This window comes from Pararge aegeria, chromosome 14 (assembly GCF_905163445.1).
Source record: "Pararge aegeria chromosome 14, ilParAegt1.1, whole genome shotgun sequence".
NCBI lineage: Eukaryota > Metazoa > Arthropoda > Insecta > Lepidoptera > Nymphalidae > Pararge > Pararge aegeria.
The window spans coordinates 3,422,213-3,450,028 of NC_053193.1; the positions used below are offsets into that span (position 1 = coordinate 3,422,213).

The following is a 27,816-nucleotide window of genomic DNA, read 5'->3' on the forward strand; positions in this document are numbered from 1 at the left end:
TCTGAGTCAGAGGCCGTGGGTTCGATTCCCACAACTGCCAAATGTTTGTGCGATGAAAAGGAATGTTTTTCAGTGTATGGGTGTTTATCTGTATTTTATAAGAATTTATGTATATTATTCATAAAATAAATGTTCATCAGTCATCTTAGTACCCATAACACAAGCTACGCTTACTGTGGGACTAGATGGCGATGTGTGTATTGTCGTAGTATATTTATTTATTTATTTTACAAAATTGTAAAAGTTAGACGATCATCGCTTGCTAGTCAAACTGCTTGCTTCTTTAAAGAAAAAAAAATACTGTAAATAGTTTGAGTTAATATTAAGACGAATATATTAATAATAATTTATAATGTAGTTTAATTAGATTAATGTAAAATACCACCATTTATATTTTTCACACTTTAATAACAGTTGTTAAATAAGTATTATTATGTTACCTATTATATTTAACTATTACTTTTAAGTTTACGTCCAAACGGTTACGGTTACGTTACGGTTTTAGTCCAAAGTTTAGTGATTTTTGTATGAAATAAAATATTTTTATTTTTCCATGTGTTTTAAGTTTTTAACGGGTTGGTGAACTTGCGTAACGTAGAAGGTCCGTTCCATTTGCCCTTAATAAGTCTTTTCCAGTACAAGTGAGGGAAAACACTGTTGTTAAGGTGCCAAACCAAACGCCGCTCTTTACTCTGTGGTTGCGCCAAGTTATAATTAAGTCTTAAATAATAATTTAAAATTTCATTGGTGTTCCTATTCTCCCATATCCAACCTAAAACAGCACTGAACGATTCTCCGTGAAGAGACTGGCGCCCTCATACGCCTCAAAAACACTAGAACGCAGAGCTGTCACTTAAATTAACGGAAGCAAACGATTAAGACGTTTGCGGACGACTTGCTTTCCGATTGCGAAAAGTAACGGGCAATACGAGTTTACTGGCTGCCTGAAAATAAGCCATAAAATATCATAATATACCTTAGAAGTTTCAATGAGATCCTTTTAAGCATAATTCCCATATTTATGTGTGTGCCGAAATATAACATAAGTGGTGGTGTTCGAGAAGAGAGGACTTCGTGAGGAATATTTGGATCAACGGACGGCGTGCTCCTACCCATGAAAAATAAGGTCAAGTAAGTGCTGTCTTCCTTGTGCTCTGATTCCTTGTATCTTTCTTTTGTACACCAATTTACCGCAAAAAATACAGTCCACTCATTCGAAATAAAAATCTAAAATAACTTAATATAACTTGGCGCATACATATTTATTTGGTCCTTCGAGCCGGATATTTACAGCATTTCCTTCATATTAACGTATTGAAGCATTAGTTTCCTTGTTAGAATACTTCTATAGGCTCTAATAATTGAAATAATATAATTTTAAATAAAATAGGTCATTGCGTCATCTATTTTCTTTGTCGTAATACTGGCATAAGCGGCATTATAGCATTGAGCTAGCTATTTCCCCAGTTAGACATACTAATTATCTACACATATTTATGTATATTTCGATAAATATTAGTGTATTTAAATTGAATTAACAATTAAAACAAATCTTAAAACTTGCAATTATTAATTATTGTAGTACCTTCGGTTGTGAAACATTTACTCAAGAGTCGTAAGACCTAGCATATAAGGTCGAGATTTGTCTATACGAACCTCTGGTCGATCGAACATTCGATATAACCCGACCACGCGTAATATCGAACGAAGCGCGCTTGCGCATATTATCCGCACTCCGCGCGACCTACTTAATTTACCAGTATATGATTGGCTATTAACCTATCATACTCACATAAAAATATAGGTATTTCGTGATCGTTAGATAATTGTCTCACTTACACTTTAGTAAAATGCCTCCTAAAGTAGATTCTAAAACTAGCGAAAGTGATAAGGAGATTCAGGATACTAAACTGTCTATCTTAATTGCTAAACGTGAAGCTATATTCGGTATCATGCAAAATGTCTTTGACTTATCTCGTGAACCCGATGTTCATACGAACGTTGAAAAAAGAGAACATTTTCTAGACGAATCTTCACAAATTGATTCATTGCGTTTAAAGTACGAGTCTATTGTAGACGATTATAATACACGTTTATTAAACTTAAATTCAGATGCAAAACCTGATTACAAAAGTCTGTATGCTTTTGAGACTTTGTATAATAGGGTCAAACGAACTCATACAAAATGCTCAACTTTAAATACGACACCAGAAATACATAATGCGACCTCCGCGCTGCTAAAAGCCAAGCCGAAGCTAGCTCCCATATCGATATTAGAATTCGATGGTGACATTAAATCTTTTCAGATGTTTTATACGACCTTTAAGTCAGTAGTAGATAATAATCCATCACTCACAGATGCAGAAAAGCTATTTTATCTGTTACCGAAGCTGACAGGGAAGGCAAAAAGCGCAATCGCTGGAATTTCTCCGTGTGCTGAGAATTATCAGCTCATTTTACAAACACTCGTCAATAGGTTCGATGATAAACGTATGTTGACTTCCGCGTACCTACATGAATTATTTCGCTATAAGGGTTTTCAGACTCCCTCTGCGACTAACTTTGAAGATTTCATAGACCGGTTCGCTGGCGCAGTAAGCGCTTTAAAAAACCTAAAGTTAGATAACCTAGCTGATCTTATCATACTACATATAGCTACACAAAGGGTCGATACTGAGAGTGTACGCGCGTTTGAAATTAAATGCGGTAAGAATATACCTACTTTCGACGACTTTGTGGAATTTATCACAACACGCGCGAAGGTGTTTGAGCGTACGAATACGAATGTCACAAACCCTTCTAATACACGTCATAATAAAAATATAAAACATTTGAATAACGGGACTTCTGGCAATGCGCCGAAGTATCAGGCCTATATAAGCACGGTTGATAAGCCTACGTCCAAGTGTCTATGTAGAAATATAACACATGCGCATTTATATAAATGTGTTGACTTTAATAAATTATTAACTCCTCAAGAACGTTTTAAGTGCGTCAAGGAGAAGAATGCCTGTGTGAACTGCCTGTCTATAAAACATAAAGTCGGGCAATGTGAAGTCTCCCCGCACTGTTCGTGTGGTCAGAAACATAACAAAAGGCTGCACTTTGACCAGCGCGAGGAACATTCCCGCGCGCCTCAGTTGAATACCGTCATGCCGCCACCGAACGCACCTACCGTTACCGCGTCATCGCCCGTAACGGATGATCGCGCCGACGTAGCACTGTGCGCTACGCGCGTAAGCCCGTCTACAAGCGCTACGCAGGTGTATAATAGCAATTTAATGAATCGTGTCGAAGACAAGCGAACTACTGTCTTATTGGCTACCGCACAAGTTGCTGTTTACGACTGTAATGGTGAACGGCAAGTTATACGTATATTGTTGGATTCTGCTTCGCAGGCCGATTTCCTCTCAAAAGAATGTTGTGATCGCTTGGGTTTGCAAACTAAATTCACAGAACGTACTATCGTGAAGGGGTTCGGTGGAATTGAGAAGGTTGTACAATCCAGCTCGGTTGACTTGACGTTTTATTCGCGTTTTGATGATAACGTTAGTTTTAATATCTCGCCACTTGTTGTTGATAAAGTGACAGACAAATTACCTACGGCTGTGATAGATACGGCAGTCCTATCACACCTTAAAGGTATTCCGCTTGCCGATGCGAGTTACGGCGTACCTGATAAAATTGATGCTTTAATAGGAGCTTCCCTATTTCCACATTTGCTTCTCCCCGACGACGTCCATACGTCACGTCGCGACCCGTCGGTGCCCGTTGCATTGCGCACGGTGTTAGGTCTGGTGTTCATGGGCAATGCGCCTACGATACCTACTATAAATACTCATACGGCCTTGACATGTTGTTTCGTTCAAGAGCCTCCTGCTATTGACTCTTTAGTCAAGCGTTTCTGGGAACTTGAAGAACTTCCTTCCGCTTCCATTCAGAATCCTGATGATAATGAATGCGAAGACTTCTACACTTCGACTACTGTCCGAGATCCCGATACGGGCAGATACGTTGTCGGGCTGCCATTTAAAGAGGATCTATATTCCCTAGGGAATTCTTTGGACATAGCTAAGAAACGTTTCATCTGCCTCGAAAGAAAGCTTGAAGCTTCGAATAAATTGAGGTCGGCATATGATGACGTCATAAAAGGTTATCTCGCGAAAGATTATATTTCTCCCGCGCCTTCATATGATTCTAAAGATCCTGTTCCGATTTACGTGATGCCACACACGGGGATTTTACGTGAAGACAAACTCTCGACGAGACTGAGATTAGTCGTCGATGCTTCTTGTCGTTCTAGTTCTGGAAAGGCACTGAACCATCTGCTACATTCCGGTCAAAATTTACAGGGAGATCTTTTTAAAATAATTTTGAATTTTCGTCTGCATGCAGTGGCAATGACAGCCGACTGCCGAGAACAGTTTCTACAAATCGTTATGCGCGAAGCTGATCGTCGCTATCAATGCTTCTTATACCGCTTTAATCCACAAGACCCTCTTGTGCTATACCAGTTCAATCGAGTCTGTTTCGGTCTCACTTCCAGTCCCTTCCATGCACTGCGCACGGTAAGACAGCTGGTGAATGACGACGGCGCAAAATATCCACGAGCGAATAGCATTGTGCTACCCGCGCTTTATATGGATGACGTAGCTTTCTCGCTTCCAAGCGAACTAGAGGCAGTCACTGTGTCGCTGCAGATGATCGATCTTTTTAAGGGTGCACAGTGGGAATTAGTTAAGTGGAACAGCAATTCTCGCGAGGTCTTAGATAACCTTCCTGCGTCCCACAAACTTCCGACTGAAGTGGAGTTTGACAAAACCATGCACCATAAAATACTTGGTCTGCATTGGTCTACTGGAAATGACGCTTTCTATTTTAAAATTTCTATGCCCGACGATGTGACATGCACTAAGCGCTCCATCTTGTCGACTGTTGCCCGTCTGTGGGACATAATGGGCTTCGTTGCTCCCACAGTCGTGTATGCCAAAATATTAATTAAAATGCTTTGGCAATTAAATCTTGATTGGGACACTGTAGCTCCACCACACATCATTAAGATGTGGAGACAGTTTTGCGATGAGTTGCCAGCTCTAAATAAGCTACACATACCGCGTCATGTGGGCGTGACAACAGACTGTGAGGTCACTCTCCTGGGACTATCAGATGCTAGTCTCGCAGCCTATGGTGCTGTCGTTTATTTACACGTTAGCTCCCCTACTGGTAACACTGTGCGTCTTGCTTGTGCGAAAAGTAAAGTTTCGCCGACGAAACCTCATTCAATTGCTCGTCTCGAACTATTAGGTGGCGTCCTACTGTCGAAATTGCTTCGTACAGTACATGACACTTACTCTGAGCGTATCCCAATCAAGGCTACATATGCATTTCTCGATTCCAAAGTCGCCCTATATTGGATAAAAAGTTCACCGCATAGATGGCAGACTTTTGTCGCGAATCGCGTTGTACAGATAACTGAGAATATCTCACCAGACAACTTTTATCATTGCCCTGGCACTGAGAACTCTGCTGATATTCTATCGAGAGGTGTAACTCCTGAGAAGCTTCTCTCACACCCTCTGTGGCTGCATGGTCCACCATGGGCATCAATGCATCCGTCTCAGTGGCCACTCAAAACTCTAGAGGGAGAGTCTATTGAAGACGTACCCGAGAAGAAGGTTCTTATACACACTGTGTGTAAACCTATACTCCCGAACGACTTACACGAGCTTGCTCTCCGTTTTTCTTCGTGGAGCAAACTTCTACGTATAATTGTATACATTTGTAGATTTGCTAAATTACTGCCTCGTCGCGGCACTAGTGCAGTTACCGCTGACGACTTAAATTTCGCAGAGAATAGAATGCTTCGCGCTCTGCAAAATCAGCATTTTGCTGAAGAATATTCTCTTATTAAAAATAATAAAACATGTTCACCGGCATTTAATCGCCTAAGACCATTTATTGATGATGGACTTATCCGCGTTGGCGGTCGTCTCGCCAACTCTGGACTTAGCTTTGAAAAAATACATCCGGTTATATTGCCTCGCAATGGCCACGTGGTAAATATAATCATTGATTATTACCACATTAAACATTTACATGCTGGACCCGAACTCCTAATGGCCCTGCTTCGTCAGAGGTACTGGATTCTGTCGGCACGCCGTATTGTCAGGCAAAGAGTACATATGTGCAATACTTGCTTTAGATTTAAACCGCGTCCAACCATTCCGCTGATGGCGGATCTTCCTGATATACGTACACGTCCAGCGTTGAAAGCCTTTAGTTTCACCGGCTGCGATTATGCAGGTCCTATACCATACGTTCCTGTACGCCGCCGTGGCGTACACAGCGAGAAAGCTTATATTGTGCTGTTCACGTGTCTCACTACGAGATCTACGCACATTGAGGTTGCTACCTCACTCAGCACCCCCAGTTTCCTCGCCGGGTTTAAAAGATTCCTATCACGTCGTGGTCCTGTTCAGGTGCTGCATAGCGACAATGCTAAAAACTTCCAGGGTGCTGCTTCTTACCTTCGGGACCTCTATAAATTTCTAAGAGAAGAATATTACCCGAAGCTAGAGCAGGAATGCGCTGAAAATCGCATAACTTGGAAATTCATCTGTCCCAATTCCCCACACTTTGGAGGTTCATGGGAAAGTATGATCAAGGTGACTAAGACGATCCTGTTCAAGGTCATAGGGCAACAGCTCCTTTCTTATGAGGAACTTTGCACTGTGCTCATTCAGGTCGAATGTCTTCTCAATTCGCGTCCGCTAACAATACTAAGCTCTGACCCTGCCGAACCTTCGGCTCTTACTCCAAGTCACTTCCTACATACTGCGCCCCTATTCTCCTTGCCTGCGCCTGATGTCAATCCAGACAAAATTAACTTGGTTGACAGGTACTCGTTAATAGATAAAATGGTCCAATCGTTTTGGAATCGTTGGAGGATGGAATATTTGCACGGATTGCAAGTTCGTTTGAAATGGAATACGCCTTCCGTACCTATTACGCCGGGAACTGTCGTCGTAGTTATAAATGACAACGTACCGCCTCTGGCTTGGCCTCTAGCAGTAGTAGAGAAAGTGCATCCCTCGAAAGACGGCGTCATACGCGTAGCGACCGTTAAAATTTCCGGGAGAACTTACGTCCGTCCGGTAGTTCGCTTATGCCCTCTTCCGACGCAATAAGCGTAACAATTATAGTTTCATAATTTAGTACTAAGTAGCTCATACGTTAAGACTTTATTCTCTTTTATAATAATTCTACAAATAATTAATATTTTTTAATATACTTTCGTAAATATACACATACTTATATGAAATACGCCCATGCGCAATACGCGTTCTTAAAAGAGGCAATTCTACCTCATACCTTATGAGAGCTTTTCTTAAAGGTGACCCTTTAAGGGCGGGTGGATGGTTGCGCCAAGTTATAATTAAGTCTTAAATAATAATTTAAAATTTCATTGGTGTTCCTATTCTCCCATATCCAACCTAAAACAGCACTGAACGATTCTCCGTGAAGAGACTGGCGCCCTCATACGCCTCAAAAACACTAGAACGCAGAGCTGTCACTTAAATTAACGGAAGCAAACGATTAAGACGTTTGCGGACGACTTGCTTTCCGATTGCGAAAAGTAACGGGCAATACGAGTTTACTGGCTGCCTGAAAATAAGCCATAAAATATCATAATATACCTTAGAAGTTTCAATGAGATCCTTTTAAGCATAATTCCCATATTTATGTGTGTGCCGAAATATAACATAAGTGGTGGTGTTCGAGAAGAGAGGACTTCGTGAGGAATATTTGGATCAACGGACGGCGTGCTCCTACCCATGAAAAATAAGGTCAAGTAAGTGCTGTCTTCCTTGTGCTCTGATTCCTTGTATCTTTCTTTTGTACACCAATTTACCGCAAAAAATACAGTCCACTCATTCGAAATAAAAATCTAAAATAACTTAATATAACTTGGCGCATACACTCTGTAATCATAAAATATGGCACTTCATGGATTCGGTAATAGATTACTAGAGTACATGTATAGAACCAGGAATTAATTTATAGAAATTAAAACAATTTCAAGTAATAAAAAAAAAATTACAATTCTAACTTTTTGTAATTTTTTTTGAGTCTGTAGGAATATGGCCCATACCTGTCACTGATGTTGAGCTTAAAATTTTAGGCCGTGTACCCACTTAATATTGTTATGGTTGTCACCGCGTAATTCACAATGGACTCACATACACGTAATGCTCCAATGCAATGGAGTAGTAGAATAACGCGCAGCACACCTTGGCTCCTCAGCAACACTCCAGGAAGCACTCGGCGACCTGGGCGGCCTGCTAAGCTTCTGGAGTGAGCTCGGTTGGATGGAGTTATCCAGCGGGGAGACCATCAGTAACCATACGTACAACGGACGGTTCCAGACCAACCAAGTGCGGGAAAGGCCCAGGAACAGAAGAAGAAGAAAAAGAAGAAGAAGAATGGACTGACCTGATCAAAAGCGAAAGTTTCACATGGTTTCTTGTCGTACACAAACTCGGCTAGAATACCGCGACTGTAGGATGTGAGTATGGGACAGGCGCCATAGCCGTCGTACTTCGCAGTCGGCTCTTTGCCGTACATTGTTCGCCACAGGTTCTCCGCTACTACATAGCTTTGCTTGGCTAAAAGGAACAGAAAAATTACGACAGCCCGATTAGCGCATTGGGCAGCGACACTGCTTTCTGAGTCCAAGGCCACGGGTTCGCTTCCCGCATTCCGACAAAGACGTGCCGTTAAGCGATTTAGTGTTCCGGTGCGCTACCATACTCCAACAGAACAGGTTAGCCCGCTACCATTTTAGAATGCATCATCACTTACCACCAGGTGAGATTGCAGTCAAGGGCTAACTTGTAGTGTTATAAAAAAAAATCGCCTGTCTAAATTTTGATGTTTCTCACCTACTGCAGCTACTGTCTTGCTATTGGGCGAACTGGTGCAGTCTCCCAGTCCGTATATGTTGCGGTACCTCCTGTGTTGCAGGGTGTACTGATCTACATATAAATACCCGTCCTCGTTTATTAGATCTTCGCATTTCGTGAGGCACACCGGCGGCGACATGGGCGGAGTTACGTGCAGGAAGTTGTATGGGAGGGTTATAGTCTGAATAAAAAATGAAATCTGTACCGCGGTTGGTATTAAAAATCAAGTATATAAATAAATATATGTACTACAACAATACACACATCGCCACCTAGCCCCAAAGTAAGCGTAGCTTGTGTTGGTACTAAGAATTAAGATGAGTGATTAATATTTGTATGAATAATATACATAAATAAATAGCAATATACATATAAGCACCCAGACACAGAAAAACATTCATGCTCATCACACAAACACTTTCCATTAGTGGGAATCGAACCCACGGCCTTGGACTCAGAAAGCAGGGTCGCTGCAAACTGCGCCAATCGGCCGTCCGCAAACCAAACAACCTTAAAGCATCTAAGTTTCATAATTTACATGAACACCTACCTAGCTTTTTGTGGAAGATTCTATGAAACAAATTGTTAATAATAATTTCAGAAAATGAAGAAATCATATTATGTTTCACGGTTTTGTACACTTGTTTATAAGATCCCAGAGACTGAACAACAATTTACACACGTGCACAAACTGTTGTGCTGTGTGTGTTTCTTAGGTTCACACACACACACACACCTGTGAATGTGATATGAAGTCGTTACAATGTCGTTAAAATAACCTTGTCTGTTGTATTAGTAAGGCTAGCATGCACTACACGGGGTAATTATCTCTATCTTTAACTCGTACTTTTCTATACACATTGACGAGATAATGGGTAGATATAAGTATAACCCTCTCGTGGCGCGTATGCTAGCCCTAGAGGACACGTAAAAGGGCTGCTAACTTAAAAAAAATTGAAAAGGATTTGATTTGAATAGATATGTTACCTGTTCCTTGCAATCCAGAAATATCGCCCTCTTTGGAGTAACCTCAATCAACTCGAGCTTATAGTTCACGGCAATATCTTTGTCCCAGGCAATTCTTGACAGAGGCGTCGCGTATTTTGGAACTCCAAATAAAACATCTCCTGCCGTACTGTAAACTATGTTTGTCGAAGACTGGAGCTTTTTCTAAAAAAATAACAGAAATACATCACAAGGTCACAAGGGTCAAAAAGGTAGATATTTTGTAACTCAATTGTGTTTTTACACATGTATAGTATTTACCACTGAATTAATTTACACCGACCCCCTTTTCAGCCATTATTGCATGCAGTCCGTTGTGTCCAAAAACAGCGAAACGCTCTGCGCACGTCTCACTTCACATCCGCGTAATTTTGCTAGCTCACAAACTTTTCCCAATTTCCCATGTTATAGAAACGTTTAGAATAATTAGAGGTAAAATTATTACTGTCAACTGCTAAATGTAGTGAAGTAACTAACTGCCTGTTCGAGAAACACTACTAATGTGATTTTTGATGCCTCAGTAATGTGGTATTTACAATGATTTCTCCACAAACTCTGTTTTGTTTTCATTTCTCAAATCTCTCACAAAATGATATCCTTTAGAAAACCGTGCTGTAAACTAAGCAATTTCTTCAGTGTCAACAAGATTCCCTCAATACCTGAAGGTCACAGTATTCTTACAGTGCTTTTTGCCAGTGATGATTTATGACTTCGAAACATGGTCACTAACCAAAGATCTTATAAAATTCCTCAAGAGTCTCTGAGCTTTTTTGAAAAGATAGTGATGGTGGAGAGATCCGTGATCAAATCAGAAATTAGGAGATCCGAGGATTATCGACATAGCTAGCGCAACGCAACGCTGAAGTGGCAATGGGCGGGCCATACAGCGCCAAGGGCCAATGGATTTCGTCAGGGGTCCCAAGGAGCTAGAATGGCGATCTCGAACCGGTATACGCAGCGTTTGTATATCCCCAACGAGGTAAACAAATGTCACAAAACGAGACGCAGGGAGCTACTGGACCCAAGCGGCACAGACCCGTGGTACTCCAAACTGCTTTCAATAGACATTTGTTCAGCAGAAGACCTTAATTGGTTTACACTATAATGTTTATCCAGTTGTCGCATTGATCCCCAATACATGACTGAAAGATTTGTCACTTTCGACTTCTCTGGTTTAAGATATGACGGCCGATTGGCAGTGTGCAGCGACCCTGCTTTCTGAGTCCAAGGCCGTGGCCGCAATTCCCACAACTGGAAAATGTTTGTGTGGAGAACATGAATGTTGTTCAGTGTCTGGGTGTTTATATGTATATAATAAGTATTTATGTAAATTATTCATAAAAATATTCATCAGTTATCTTAGTACCCATAACACAAGCTACGCTTACTTTGGGACTAGATGGCGGTGTGTGTATTGTCGTAGTATATTTATTTATTTTATTTATTTAAGATATTTATTGTTCCATAAAGGAATTTTAGACGGCCCATTGCCGCAATTTGCAGCGACCCTGCTGTCTGAGTCAAAGGCCGTGGGTTCGATTCCCACGACTGGAAAATGGTTGTGAGATGAACATGAATGTTTTTCAGTGTCTGGGTGTTTATCTGTATATTATAAGTATTTTATGTATATTATTCATAAAAATATTCATCAGTCATCGTAGTACCCATAACACAAGCTACGCTTACTTTGGGGCTTGATGGCGATGTATTATATAATTGAGCACTTTCAGAAATGACTTCTAAATCATAAAAGAGGAAAAAAAGTATTCTACCTTTTTCCAATAATCATGAGCCAGATACATAATCTTCTGAGCAGCCCCGGAGCATTTCCCAGCTTTTCTGGGGAAAGTGAATATAGCCAATCCACCTTGGAAGTTCTGCATACAGCACCAGCACTTTTGACAATAATCCGGTGAGTATATTGTTGATACCGGGGCTAAAGGGTTGCTTAGAGCATCTTTTAAACCTAAAATCTAGATTAAAATAAATAATGGGTATGAGTAAACCTAGGAATCGCACTAATGATTTAAGCGATGCTATAGAAAAATACTTTTCACCAACTCTTAAGAGATAACTAATGGTTTGACGGCCGAGTGTCGCAGTGGGCAGCGACCCTGCTTTCTGAGTCCAAGGTCGTGGGTTCGATTCCCGCAACTGGAAAATGTTTGTGTGATGAACATGAATGTTTTTCAGTGTCTGGGTGTTTATCTGTATATTAAAGGTATTTACGTGTAAGTATTAAATTCATAAAAAAAAAATTCATCACCTAATGGGTACTAAACCCATAACACAAGCTACGCTTACTTTGGGGCTATATGGCGATGTGTGTAATGTCGTAGTATATTTTTTTTAAACAAAAAAAAATGGTGAAAAGTGGTTGGATGCCTAGATATCTCCTTAGATTAGGCGTTACTTATGAAGGATTGCCTTGTTTGTCCAGGTTAATAATTATGGGGAAACCCACCCGTTGGGAGAGGCCTTTAGTCCAGCGTTGGACTGTTGACTGTATACGCTGTTGATGACCAATCAAAAGTTATGCCAGACCAACCTGATGATAATCATTCTTCAGTCCAACTGCGATCACCATGTAATCGTATCGCAACTTATATCCACAACCAGTGTATACTAAATTATTGCATGGATCGAAGCTATCGACTTTATCCTGCAGCCATAATACGTTTTTGGGCAGTATAGACTTTGTAGGTCTATGACTTTGCGAAAACTTCTTTGCACCCGCTCCTATCAATGTGAACAGAGGCTGGTAGTAATGATCCTGCAATAAATTAAAGTCTCAACGGTATTATAAATGCCCTGCTTTCTGAGTCAGCCAGACACTGATAAACTTTCATATTCATCACACCAACATTTTCCAGTTGAGGGAATCGAACCCACGGCCTTGTTATCAGAAAGCACGGTCGCTGCAAACTGCGCCAATCGGGCGTCACTATCACTAAAGACTAAAAAAAAGAAGAACAGAAGAATAAAAAAAACGCGCACACAGAAGCAGTATAGAAAAGGCGTTATCGCTTGGTAGCGATCTCTGCCAGGCAACCTTAGGACAGCGTGCACTTCATACATGCAAAAAACCACTGCCTACGCTAAAATTCTTGTGTAAGTCATAAATACGATGGATTTTCCCATTTCATGGCATCTTCCTTCTTTATGCATACCCTGGTCAAAAACTCTGTGACGCCACTGCCTTAGGATAAGGAAAACAAAAGACTGCGTGATAACAGACTGCAGGTTGTGCGAAATAAAAAAAAATACATACTAATTAATATCACTAGCTTTAACGGTGAAAACATCGTTAGAAAACCTGCATGCCTAAGAGTTCCCCTTACTGTTCTCAATGGCGTATGAAGTCTACTAATCCGTACTTGGCCAGCGTGGTAGATAATGATCTATACCCTTCTCTGCCCTGTTGCGGGCCCTAATGGTGTTGATTTGAGTTGAGATGGGGGAAATGGGTTCTACCATCTAACTGCGAGGCATAGCATAAGGATGTGCGTAGATCACAAGGTATCCCCTTCCAGCTTCCATATTCCCTATAACCAAGAATTGGGTTCCTTCGGTGTTTATTACCTTCTTGGGTTCTATCACAATAATGTCATTTTTATTATAACGCTTTGAAAATCGCCACGCAATGCTGCATCCACCCGCACCTCCTCCCACTACCAGCAATTTACATCTGTAATAATATTACAAATAATTTCCTGCAATCAATGACTCGAGCGTATTCCAGATACCTTACTAGTTACTACCATCGCTTTAAGCACTATTAATTCAAATAACAGATTTATATTATACTAGCGGACCCCAGCGCTATCTAACGGGCTGATTTGTGAATCTAAACCTTACGCCACCCGAACGCATACTAAAAAATTCATTCAAATCGGTCCAGCTGTTCGGGGTCATACACACGCACACAAGAAATATATATATAACCTTGACATCCCTAAAACAAGTAAATAATATATGTTATTCTAAGACAAGAGATTAAAATAAATCTGGTTTAAGCGCCGGTAGTAGAAAAACAGGACATTTTTATAAATTAAAATGGCAAATATAGTGCCAAATTACAGTTTCAACTATCATAATCTTACCTGAACTCATTTTTACTGGCGTCCAGTTTACAGTTCAGTCTCAAAGCGGTGCTTTTACAGACGTTCAAAGACTTGCAAAATGTACCCATTTGACGGAAACTTAAACTGGAATTTATTTAATCTCGAAACCAAACATCCTGACTATTACGTTATTGAGTGTCACATAAATTCATGGCCAGCTAGACGGTGGGTGGGTGGTTTCAGTAAAATTACAACGGTAACATTAATAAAATATTTATTTGCCATTTTATAAAAAAAAACATTTATATACATATCAAACAATGAATAAATACACATTATAATTAATAAAAAATTACAATTCTTATGGGGTAAACAACTATAAACTTTTGTTCACGATTAATTTGAATAATTATTAATTTATTAATAATAACATTTCAATTTAGTCTAATAAAATAACTGGAAGAGGCTTCACTTTATTTGACATTATCTAATGTCTCTTAGACTTAGACTGTAATAGTTTTTCTGTAAACCACCGCCATAGGTTTTGACTAAAAGAAATTAGATACAGCCCTATCACCCAGTGGCGTGCACTTCATACATTCACAAAAGCACTGCCTACCCTAATATTGATACATAACTCGTATAGGAGAAGAATTTTTGCTCATTTATGCAATTTTAATGGTGTATGCATACCTGGTAAGAATCCCAGTGCACGCCACTGCTATCACCACATGCATAATTAAAACAAGTGACTCCCGTCACTTTATTAGATACGCGTCGCGTAGCAAAAGTACTATGCACGTGTCGGTCTCTTATCTTCAATAGGGTTGTCATAAGTAAACACTTAAAATGATTTGAATTCGTTCGAATATTTCTACTGGTGATTTTTTTTGAAATACACTGCCGCATACTTCAATATTATTTCGTAATTCTGTTACACGCTGTATAAACTTTTATGAAAACGTACCAAAATTAAAATAAAATATTGTTGCCCGCGACCATGTTTTCTTGGACAAAAGTAGCATACTCTCCGTCATTTCAACTAAGCATGTCAAAAATCAAGTTAATTGTTCGCTTTGTTAGGGCGTGAAGGAAGAATTATCCATGACCTATTTGTTCTTACTCATCTTGTCCTAATCCTACGGTTGCCTGGTAGGCCGCCTTTTGTATTCTACACCAGTCTTTATTCTCTATTCATCCTTTATTTTTCTTACAGCATAGTGGTGTTGAAATAAAGAGTTGAAATATTCAAATAAACACTTTTGCATTTATAATATTAGTAAGGATAATTAATGTACCGTTATAATAACAAGCTGATGCTGTAAAAGTGAATGACAGATATACGACGTTCTTAATTCGAAGTCTGACGACGTACTTAGTTTACGAGTTTACTAAAAGGTGGCGCTGATTTATTTATTGGTCGGATTAGTTGAAAAGGTTTTTTGTACAATAGGTATTAATTTATATCGGATGCTTGAAATCGGATTAAATTGAAAATACTCACTCTTAACTTTAATAAAGCGCTTTCTAGGATTCCATATTTTAATAATTTATCTACTCTGATTGTCGATCAAAAATATAATACTTAGATACAGCCAATGTATTCGTGTTTTAGTCCGACAAACATTAAAAGTTATAGAATATCTTAATGTTAATAAGGACATAAATATATTTTAAAGTCATAATAAATAACTTTAAACAGTCAACAGATAACTGTTACTAAAAAAACAAAAAGTGTATACTCTTTCTTCTAGATTTTGTATGGACTCCCGATGTCCCACGCTAAGTGGGGTCGGCACAACTTTCGTATCGTTCTTCCACTCATTTCAATGCCGTCATCTCACATCCTTTTACAAGCATAGCCTCTTTCGCACAATTCGTCTGTCTCTTATTTTGCCGTGCTTTATTTATGTCTTTCCACATAAATGTATAGCATCTAGTAAGTAGTAGTCAATGTTTGTTATTGTGTGGGAAAGTTGAACGCCTAGTAAATAAAAAACTTCATTAATGCACAAAAGCATTGCCTACTCTTCTTCAAAATCCTATATAACTCGTATAGGGTGTATTTTTGTGCTTTATGTCTACCACGTTCAAAAACATGTATCGTTCGATTAATGAGTATATGTTCGCCTAACGGGGATCCTTGACGATTTTCACGTTATGTACAACTAAAAATCTATATTAGTCTTTATTACATGTCATTACTTAATAAAGTGTATAGTTGCAGTTCTTGTTTCTATTATTTGGCAAAGGGATTGATGATCTTTCGCACGAACTCCGGTCCATTGTAGTATCCCTTCAACATAAAGTGCCAGTAGATGAACGGGAACAAGTCCTTCTTCATGTAGTATGCTAACTTACTTTCCCGTGCCTGTAAAATGGTTTACTATTGTACTTATTTTATATGTAATAATAGTAAACTATTCTATATATCAAATTCAATTCCTCGATAATAAGTTTCACGGCTGTTTTCACATTTATGTTTGTTTCATTATGACCAAAATTATTGACTTCACTTACTAACTGTACTACTTTAGCGGATACAACATCAAAATCTACTTCACTATTAACTAAAAAACATGAATGATGTTTTCATAGCAAACTAAAATATTTCTCTTTCTTTGTGTTTTAGGAAAGATCATTAATGTGAGTGAGAAACATTTAAAGCCCCAATATAGACCCCGAGAGACTCCTATCAAAACTGACTTTTTAAACGGCTTTCTGTTGTAGTTTACTTTGATGGTCTTTACTCTTTCTTATTCTACTTCAAGTTAGCCCTTGACTGCATTCTCACCAGATGGTAAGTGATGATGCAATCTAAGAGAGGTATGGCAGTTACATTAAACCCATAAATCTAATCGGGTTCTAAGTCACATCGTACAGCCTCCCACTAAACCACACAGACCAGAGAAAATCCTGAAATTTAAATTGGCCGCGGATCGAACCTGGGACCTTCACTTATAAGACCATAGCGTTCACCACTGCGCTAGGAAGGTCGTCAAAAACAATTTGAATAGTAACTTAACAGTAGTACTACAGTAAACGTTGATATCGATAGGTAAGAATCGAAATATCTTAATACTATGAGTCACCTTAATAACACATTGCAATAAGAGCTCTATTACCTGGTTGATAGGGAGCGTTTCCCTTGGCACACCGTCGTATATGAACTCTGCGAGCACGCACGTGTTGTATGACGTCACGAGCGGGCACGCGCCGTACCCGTCGTACTTGTGCTTAGGGTTGTCCCTCTTCATTGTATTGAGGAGGTTTTGTTCTAGCACATATCCTTGTTTTGCTGTAAGGAAAAATACAACGTTTAAATGAAAACCGAAATATTACTTCACAGTCTTTAGAGGTACATTATTTACTGTATCTGAGGCTTATATGTAAAACCGAAACGCCAATAGTTTTTGTGTAAACCAATACCATAGTTTTTACTAAAAGAAATTAGATACAGCCCTAACATCACATGCAAAATTAAAACCAAGTGACTCGTGTCACTATAAGGAACGTGTCGTGTAGGGTAGGTACTATGCACGCGTCGGTCTTTTATCTTCAACAGGGTTGTAGTTATAAGTGAATACTTATAATGTTTTGGATTAAATCAAATCAATCAAATCAAAAATACTTTATTGCACACAAGATAATATAAATAAAAGAGAACAAAGGTACAAGTCAATTAAATTTGTGTAACAAAGGCGACCTTATCACTTATAGTGATTTCTTCCAGGCAAAATTATGAGGAATTGGCTCACATATGAATCCTTATAGCGGTGCGCAAAACTCTAAGAATATATATACATATTAATAATTACAAAAACAGTACTTATATAAAATAAAATAAAATACTATATGGTAAAATAAATAATACTAAGGATTAGTTAGTATAAAAAAATATTTTACATGTGTATATAAAAAGCGGTAGCGTTAGAGGTGATAGCGCATTGGGTAGAAGCTCGACTTCACTCTCGGGGGGCAGAGTTCTATTCCCACGCGCGCAAGCACCTCTAACTTTTCTAATTTATGTGCGTTTCAAGTAATGAAATGTAAATTGCTTCAACGGTGAATGAAAACATCGTGAGGAAACCTGCATGCCTGCGAGTTCTTCAGAATTTTCTCAAAGGTGTATGAAGTCCACCAATCCGCACTGGGCTAGCGTGGTGGACTACAGCATTTACCCCTTCTCATTGTGGAAGGTGCACTAAGGCTGTAGTGGGCCGGTAATGGGTTGATATGATGATGTGTATCTACATATTTCTTTTTAATCTATTTTTTTTTAAGGGACTTTTATAGGTTACCTATATGTCAGCCCCATCGTTACACACAATATGAATCCTAAATAGTGTACATATTTATATATTTTTTTATTTCCTAAAGTTTCTGGCCACGCCCTCACTCGTTATTCTCGCACGTCCGAAGGTTGGCTGGTGGAAACCATTTTTTTCGGTTGTGCAATAAAGTAAATAAATAAATATACTACGACAATGCACACATCGCCACCTAGCCCCAAAGTAAGCGTAGCTTGTGTTATGGGTACTGAGATGACTGATGAATATTTTAATGTATAATAAACATAAATAAATAGCACTATACATTTAAACACCCAGACACAGAAAAACATTCATGCTCATCACACAAACATTTTCCAGTAGTGGGAATCGATCCCACAGCCTTGAACTCAGAAAGCAGGGTCGCTGCAAACTGCGCCAATCTGCCGTCAAGTGAATAAATAAAATAAATACCTAAAGACAGAATTTTTTTAATTTGACTTTGACTTTATTTACTGGTTCATATTATTTAAAATAAATGAATGTCGACTCACCAACAGCAGCCGCAGTCTTGCTGTTTGGGGTGTTCGTGCAATCTCCTATGCCGTATATGTTCGGGTACTTGGTGTGCTGCAGAGTGTATTTATCGACCGTCAAATACCCGGTCGCGTCGACCAGCTCTTTGCTCTGCTGCAGGAAATCCGGTGTTCTCATTGGCGGGGTAACGTGCAGGATGTCGTAGCGCTGGGTCGTTACCTATAAAATATCAATATTTTAGATGTAACACAGTTTGAAACGAATACAGTTGCTACCGTTCCTTATATTATATGAATCCGTGAATAAAACACAATAAAGACATTAATTATACAACAATGAAAGGCGAAATATTACTTCACTAATAATAAATAAATATACTACGACAATGCACACATCGCTATCTAGCGAAAGAAAGCGTAGCTTATGTTATGGGTACTAAGATGACTTTTTATTTCTATGAATAATTTACATAAAAACATATAACATACAGAACACCCAGACACTGAAAAACATTGTAATCGTAATATTGAAAACCAAGTAATCATAATATTGACATTTTTAACAAAAGGATAAATATTTTTAAAAATCAAATTATTAAGCACTATTCCACATAATCTTTAGGGAAATAATATATATATTATTATTTAAGTGTTTCTTTTTTGTTTCAACTTTAATTTTATCTTTACTTTCTGTTTAATTTAATTCCAAGTTGTGTACACATACTTTAGGTTGTAGCTTAGAACAAAACTTGTTATTACTTATATTTAGATCTACTTTTAGTTATTACCTGTTTTGTGTACCTAATAACAATAAACAATAAACAATTCATGTTCATCACACAAACATTTTCCAGTTGTGGGAATCGAACCCACGGCCTTGGACTCAGAAAGCTCGGCCGTCAAATGGCCGTCGAATGTGCATATGGCAAGTGAAAGTGAAAATCGATTGGTGAAAGATTTATGCAATGTTTATTTTTGCATTTTAGTAGGTATAATAAGATCAATAGTATCCTCATCTTGACATCAAAACATACCTAACTATATTCCGTGTGAGTATACTGTATACTAATATTATAAACGCGAAAGATTGGATGTTTGTTAGTCAATCGCGGCACACAGACGGATTTTAGTCTGGAATAGCACAGGCTAATATTTTTATCCCGGAAAAATGTACTAAATGTACTAAAAATGTAATGTACAAACTTAAACTGGTGCGCAACGTCGCGCGCAAACTTCAAGGGCTCATTTACGTTTGAATCGTACTGTACTTGGGACGGATATGTTTCTGTTTTCACAGAGCATTGTTTTTGCTTGGTGGTAGTTCAGGGGTCAGAGAATTACATAGCTTAGTGGGTGAGCAAGGGTTCTGAAGTCAATCTATTTTTGTTTTTTGTGCCTGGGAATCTTCTTTTTTTTTTTTTTTTTTAATTAATAGCGGGCAAACGAGCAAGTGGGTCACCCGATGATAAGTGATCACCGCCGCCCATAAACATCTGCAGCACCAGAGGATCCACCGAAACACATCAGATGGGAGATTGTTCCATAATTTGCAAGTGCGCGGTAGAAATGAAATAATCTTACCTTATCCTTGTCCTCGCACGCGGTGAAGAACACAGCCTCCTTCTTGTCACTCCTCACTTCTTTGAGCACAGTCTTGTAATTTACGTTGATCTTCTTGCGTTCAACCACCTTCAAGAGTATGTCTGCGTATTTCTTCACGCCGAATATAACGGGCAGGCACGTGTTGTAGGTGATCTTAGATTTCGATCGGACGTTCGACTAGAGAGAAGAAATTTAACCTTTTTTTTAAAACTTTAATAGACTAGCGCTTGACCACAATCTCACCTGCACGGCTAACAAGGGCAGGAGACAATTATCTACCCGGGGAAAGTATAAAAATGTATCTTCTCCCACAGATTTATCAACTCTCAGAGCACTGGCGCACAAGTGGAAATAATATCCAAATAATATATATGTCTAATAATAAACGGGGGTTAACTTCTCCTATTCCATGTTCCCGTGCTTTAGCAGGTGGACACGTTAATTATATCCCTCGTCGGGGGATATAATCGGGGGATAAAATTTTTGTCTCCTGCCCGTGCTAGCCCTGCTGATGGAAAGTGTAGATGTGGCCTAAGATGGGACGCGCTTTCCTAGAAGATGCGTATTCGCTCATGTTTCAAAGATACCCAAGTTGTAAGAATTAGGAAATACAGAACTCGTTTTATTTGTCATCATCATCATCATCACATCAACCGATAGACGTCCACTGCTGGACATAGGTCTTTTGTAGGGAGTTCCAAGTTCCACGATTCTGAGCCGCTTGGATCCAACGGCTACCTGCGACGCGCTTAATGTCGTCTGTCCACCTCGTTGGGGGTCGACCAACGCTGCGCTTACCAGTACGGGGCTGCCATTCCAGCACCTTGGGACCCCAACGTCCATCCTTTCTCCGAACTATGTGCCCGGCCCATTGCCACTTAAGCTTCGCGACTCGTTGAGCTATGTCGGTAACTTTGGTTCTTCTACGAATCTCCACATTTCTGATTCGATCGCGTAGAGATACTCCGAGCATAGCTCTCTCCATCGCCCGCTGAGTGACTCTAAGCCTTCTTATGAGGCCCATAGTTAACGACCATGTTTCAGAGCCATAGGTCATCACTGGCAACACGCACTGTTCGAAGACTTTCGTCTTCAGGCACTGAGGGATTTCTGACGAAAAGATGGCACGGAGTTTCCCGAACGCTGCCCATCCGAGTTGGATTCGGCGGTTCACCTCCTTCTCGAAATTGGACCTACCTAACTGGATCGTGTGTCCTAGGTATACGTATTCGTCAACAATTTCGAGTGCAGTGTTCTCAACGATTACTGGTTGAAGCGGAACATAAGCATTAGACATAATCTTCGTCTTGCTCATGTTCATTCGTAGGCCAACCTGTTGAGAAGCTCTGCTGAGGCCATCGAGCATCGTATTTAGGTCTCCCAGAGTCTCTGCCATTATGACTACATCGTCGGCAAACCGAAGTTGAGTGATGTACTCGCCGTTAATGTTGATGCCAAGTCCGTTCCATTCCAGAAGCTTAAAGACGTCCTCCAACGCAGCGGTAAATAGTTTCGGGGAGATAACATCTCCCTGTCGCACGCCTCGCTGCAATTGGATTGGTCTCGTAGTCTGATCCTGTATACGAACTGACATAGTGGCGTTTTTGTACAAACACTGCAACACTTGGATATACCGGTAGTCAATTCGGCATCTCTGCAGTGACCTAAACACAGCCCAAGTTTCCACCGAATCAAAGGCTTTTTCATAGTCCACAAACGCTAAGCAAAGTGGCCGGTTATACTCTTCAGTCTTCTGTATAACCTGCCGCAGCGTATGAATGTGGTCTATGGTACTAAAGCCCTTACGGAAACCGGCTTGTTGTTTCGTTTTATTTGTGGTTTTACAATATTGTATGTATTTATTTATTATTGATATTAATTATATAGGTATATATTAATTATTATCACTATCTATATATTTAATATAGGTTTATGCATGTTTATTTAAATGCACCACCTACCTCTCTTCTTGAGTTGTTTTTAACGCCTTTGGTTGCCTGGAAGAGATCGCTATGTAGCGATAAGGCCGCCAAATTGTATACTTTTTGTTAAATTTTTACTTATAATTTGTTATGTTTATGTGGTGTACAATAAAAGTGTATTCATTCATTCATTCATTTATTCATTAATTTATTCATTAAACTCGGAAGGGCGTTCCAAACCCCAGACATTCGTATAAGAGAAGATGCGAGTCGCTGTGCAAATGTTAGATGGGCACTTATTTCTTTTGATTCAACCATTGAACAAAATATGTATAATCAAAGTCAAATATTTTTGAAATTATAATACTTTAAAATTATGAGAGTAATTTTTTACGATGCGTGTTTAGTAAAAACCGACACCCTGAAGTTAGCTAGTAACAAATTTAAAGTAAGATCTACGTATGTGTGCGTGAGAACTATACGATATGTATTTATTTGTAATATTTAAATAAACTTTATTTAACTAGATAATGCGTTAAATAAAACTTTCAATGTATTAATTTTCTACAAACGTATATTTTTATCACACACGTTTTTTGTTTATTCAATTAGGCATATAGATGGCAGTTTTGCTGCGTACATTACATAAAAAATATGTACATACAAATGTGATGATAGCGAAAATATAGGCGATTTCAATTTTCTCGGAGGCGCCTCTTAGCGATTTAAAATTCGGAATTTATGTAAAAAAAATGTATAAATATATTATGTAATTAGCAGGAGAGTTTTTTTTTGAGAGACCTCGTCCGGGGAATCACTACCGCTTATTTCCCTATCATCACCGCGCTGAGCAGACGGGTTGGTGCATCGCATTAGATGGTATTAGTATCACAGAGGACGCTTCTGCCCGTTCTGCGGCATATTTCCTTAGTCACCTCGTACGACACCCGCGAGAGCACGCGGTGTGCGGTGTGTGTGGTGTATCTGTATTGTGATCTGTCTCCACCACACGGCACAGTTATATATAGCTATCTTCGAGTACTTAAATCGTTAGATATGACATAAAAACTAACGATTAATCGTCGATAAGATTATCGTCTACAGATAATTAAAAAATTTTAGATAACAACAAAAAAATGTAGGTAATCATCACCATCATGACCAACACATTACCGGGCATGGGTCTCCTGTCAGAATGAGAAGGGTTTAGGTGGTAGTTTACCACGCTGGCTAATTGCGGATTAGTAGACTCCACACATCCTTGAGAACGTTATGGAGAACTCTCAGGCATGCAGGTTTCCCCACGATGTTTTCCTTCACCGTTTAAAGCAAGTGATATTTAAATTGCTTAAATTAAAAACGCACATAACACCGAAAAGTTAGTGGTGCGTGCCGGGGCTCGAACTCGGTCTCCACGGAAGGAAAGCCGAATTCACTAGGCTAGCACCGCTTCACAAAAAAAGTACGGCACTAAAAATATCTTACTTAACACGATTGGAAATAGAATTATTACTATCATGTAGTATGGTTATCTAAATAACCGATATCTATTTAGGTTGCATTTTATTTAGGTTGTTTTGAATTTTGTGAATTTTAAATTTGAATATGGTAACGATTTATAAAACCTTGCAAAAAAACCACTGTGAAGGGTCGAACACAAAGAAAGATTGTCCGTACACGCGATATATCCACCGTGCAACATAATACTCAAACGAGCAGTCAATGAACCCAATCAACGCTCAAACAAGGAAACAACTTTTAACCGGTTAATGGATGGTGTTACCTGGTACTATTGTACGTCAAAGAAGTCGTCAACGCTTCGCTTACCTTATTAAAATAAGCATCGGCCATATAAGCTATCTTCTGCGGCGCCCCGGGACACTTGATAGGCGTGTCCGGGTAAGTGAACACCGCGTCACCGCCTTTGAAACTCTTTAAATCGCTCCACGTTTTCTCACAGTAGTCCGATGAGAATATCGTTGAAACTCCGCTGTTTTTGTCGTTCAATGCTTCTTTTAGTCCGGGCACCTGACGACAGTTCCATAGTTAGAAGCCATGAACCATCGCTCCTGGAGACTCAAGGTGGAGGATCAGTGGACATCATAACACTGCTCAATCTAACGATTTGAGAATAGAACTTAACGTACAGCGTGATTTACGGGATGGCAACAAACCTCACAAAATCGAAACGAGAGAGAAATCAAACTTATCTTATAGCGAAACCAAGATATGCTTAAACGTGCTGCATGCTATCAAAGCCAATGATAGTGCAAAGTAACCAAAAAGTTCAAAGTCAAGATGATAAAAAATTACAAGACAAATTTTTCTTTACTCAAGTAGCCCTAAATCAAACATATTGGTAATTGAAGTTGCGGTTTTGGTGAAGGATATTTCTTTTTTTATCATCTGCTTTCCTAGTGCGTGATCCTAAATTTTATTTACTGGTTACGATTCAAAATTCTTATCTTTCAAAATTCAATTCTTATGTTTTATAAAACGTAAGCTTATAGAAAAATCCTATTATAATATTAAGGATTACATGTTTGATAAAAAAGCTTGGGTATGAATTGCTCCTTCATAGCTCAGCACATTAACATTTGTTGTGGGCTCGTCTAAGACCAGGGCGCGTTTGGAACCCTCCCAGCTTTAGTTTTAAGTTAACGAATGCAGTTATCACCATCACTGACATTAGTGTAACATGTTGAATGTATGAACGCTTCATAAGTACCTGTAATAAGGTCTACATGAATAAAACATTTTTGAATTTGAATTTGAATTTATCCATAGTAGTTAGTACTTTAGGCAGCTACTAGACGGGGGTTTCTACTGGATGGCACCATTTTACTGCGTATTGCCGTTACTGCTATCTCATTCATAGTGATGATCTTGGAGTTATGTTGGAGCGAGAGGCCAATACATACCTTACCATAATCGTTGATCAATCCGACAGCAACAACTAAGTACTCATAGCTAACAGTGTCCCCTTTGGTGGTGGTGAGAACACTTTTCTTGGGGTCTATGCTCAATGCTGAGTCCTGGAGCCATTTCGCCGCAGACGGTAAGACGGATCGCGCTTGACGCCTTGTTGCTGAGAGTGACGTCACCCCCGCGCCGACGAGGGTGAAAAGAGGCTGGTAGTAATGGTCCTGAAAAAATATTTATACCATTCACATACAACTTAACGTAACTTCTTTAAGAAAACAGAAATATATTTAACCCGTCTTTCTTGTCATAGTCTTTCTTGATCGAGTATTTACAAAATTAATGATGCTTTAATGATATGCGTGATAAGATCATTTCGTAGAGTACCTAGCACAGAATTATGGACACACAAAAACCGTGTACACGGCTAATTTTGTAGCATCGAAAACCATTCCACTTTAGTAGTTAGTCACTTTCAATTGTTGGCAGTAATTATTTTACCGATAAAATTCTAAACGTTTACCCTAAAATGGGAAAAAATATGTGAGATAGCAACATTCAGCGAGTGTGAAGTGAGACATGCGCGGGGTATTTTCACTGTTTTTAGACAAAATGCACTGCGTGCAATACTGACATTTTACCTATAAAATTCTAAACGTTTACCATAAAATGGGAAAAAATATGTGAGATAGCAACATTCAGCGAGTGTGAAGTGAGACATGCGCGGGGTATTTTCACTGTTTTTAGACAAAATGCACTGCATGCAATACTGACAGAATGACAAAGAAACCAACTTAATCGATTTGTGTAGATGTTTAATATAATTATTATCAATAATTAAAATGATTTGCCGTACCCAGGTAAGAACAAGTGATGACACAATATCATGATTTGTTATACGAAATGACCTTCTGACTCATGAATACCGTACGAGTTAGCAACAAGTCGCAATCATTAAATTAACGCCAGAAACCGATAAATGAAATCTGTAGATAACAGTTACATGGCTACTTCTATCTTAGGTGGAAGACGTAAAAAAATTAAAGGTGAAGCGTATAAATATAGAAGCTATCGCCCGCGATTTTGTTCGCGTTTATTTCGTAAAAAAAAATCTGCAAACAATTGTACGTTCAACGCCAAAATGTATACGTTGTTTTGTTATACATACTTTTCTTTTTTTGTGGTGTGCAATAAAAGTATATTCATTCATATGTTTTCCCGGGCTTAGAAATATTCCCGTTTTCAGTATGCTATGCAATGCTAAATTTGCTTTAGGCTAGGTATATTGGTCATGATTAGTTTAGGTAAAAATTAATTATAATTAAACACCGCGGAAGTGGTTCCAAGTGATTTTCTGGAATAAAGGATTAAAGATATACTCTTGTCTCTAGACAGGCACTGAGATTTTATGCATCATACAGGTACCTATAGGATATTTAAACAGCGCAAACTGTTCGCATGGGATCAATAAAAAACTAAATAACTCGGATGAGACACAGCCAACAGCAAGTATAATATACAAAACTAAGTGCAGGTTTTATAGATTATGTCATGACTTATACAAGTGCATTGTACAAGTTTATTTACTATTTCAATACCAAGAAACACAAGTTACTTGCTAATATTTACTATTATATTGTAGGTAGTGATATTGCGCAATAATGTAATAAGGGTTAACATCGAGTCTACACACTAAATGCACTATTCGCCGACAGCATTCTCTTGAAATAAAGTCGCTGGCACAAAGCCGCCGGCGAGTCGACGTCTTTGGTGTATAGACATCTAAAGTTATCTTTATCATCATAATCAACCCTTTACCGACCCACTACAGGGCACAGAGCTCCCCTCAGAATGAGAAGGGTCAAATACAGATTGGCAGTCTGCGCACATCCTTGAGAACATTATAGAGAACTCTCAACCGTGAATGAATGAATGACTGAATGAATGAAATGAAATGAAATTTAAAATGACATCGTGAGATGGTGATAACAAAAAAAAAAAAAACACCCGGCTAAGTTTGTTGTGGGCTTCTTCTTAGACCAGGACGCGTTTGGAACCCTCGTAGCTTTAGTTTTAAGTTAACGAATGTGGTTATCGCCATCATCTCACTACCGTGTGGTTCTTATGTACGTATCAAAAGTGCCACCTGTGGGCCTACTTGAATAAAGATATTTTTGACTTTTGACTTTTAAATGAATACACTTTTATTGTACAAAACACAATTATCATAACCATAGAAGGTACAGCTTGGCGGCGTAATTGCCATATAGTGATCTTTTCCTGGCAACCAAAGGCGTAGAAGAAAATACTATAGAAGCATGGTAGGTAGTACCGTGCAGGTTTCTTCACAATGTTTTCCTTCACCGTTAAAGCAAGTGACCTTTAACTGCAGATAACTCTGCAGGAGGAGACATGCTGGAGATCAAACTTGATCCTCGAAAGGGAAGCAATTACTAAGCTATCATTGCATCTCTTAGTAATACAAAGTTATAAGTAGTTTTAAATAAACAATAAATAAATACATTTGTAGT

At 38.9% G+C, this 27,816-nt stretch overlaps 1 protein-coding gene across 1 annotated transcript in view; it reads right to left on the reverse strand.

Annotated features, from left to right (window-relative positions):
* Nucleotides 1-427: 427 nt before the first annotated feature.
* Nucleotides 428-27,816, reverse strand: part of LOC120629656 (sulfide:quinone oxidoreductase, mitochondrial) — a 28,738-nt gene continuing 1,349 nt past the window's right edge. Inside the window, exons 3-14 of the mRNA XM_039898651.1 lie at nucleotides 25,285-25,509; nucleotides 24,191-24,391; nucleotides 20,421-20,618; nucleotides 18,858-19,059; nucleotides 17,167-17,330; nucleotides 13,551-13,658; nucleotides 12,517-12,741; nucleotides 11,741-11,941; nucleotides 9,951-10,133; nucleotides 8,943-9,144; nucleotides 8,494-8,666; nucleotides 428-692 (exon numbers count right to left, since the gene is read on the reverse strand). Coding sequence (XP_039754585.1) covers nucleotides 561-692; nucleotides 8,494-8,666; nucleotides 8,943-9,144; nucleotides 9,951-10,133; nucleotides 11,741-11,941; nucleotides 12,517-12,741; nucleotides 13,551-13,658; nucleotides 17,167-17,330; nucleotides 18,858-19,059; nucleotides 20,421-20,618; nucleotides 24,191-24,391; nucleotides 25,285-25,509 — 2,214 coding nt within the window. The 3' untranslated portion in view covers nucleotides 428-560. The remainder of the gene's footprint in view (nucleotides 693-8,493; nucleotides 8,667-8,942; nucleotides 9,145-9,950; nucleotides 10,134-11,740; nucleotides 11,942-12,516; nucleotides 12,742-13,550; nucleotides 13,659-17,166; nucleotides 17,331-18,857; nucleotides 19,060-20,420; nucleotides 20,619-24,190; nucleotides 24,392-25,284; nucleotides 25,510-27,816) is intronic.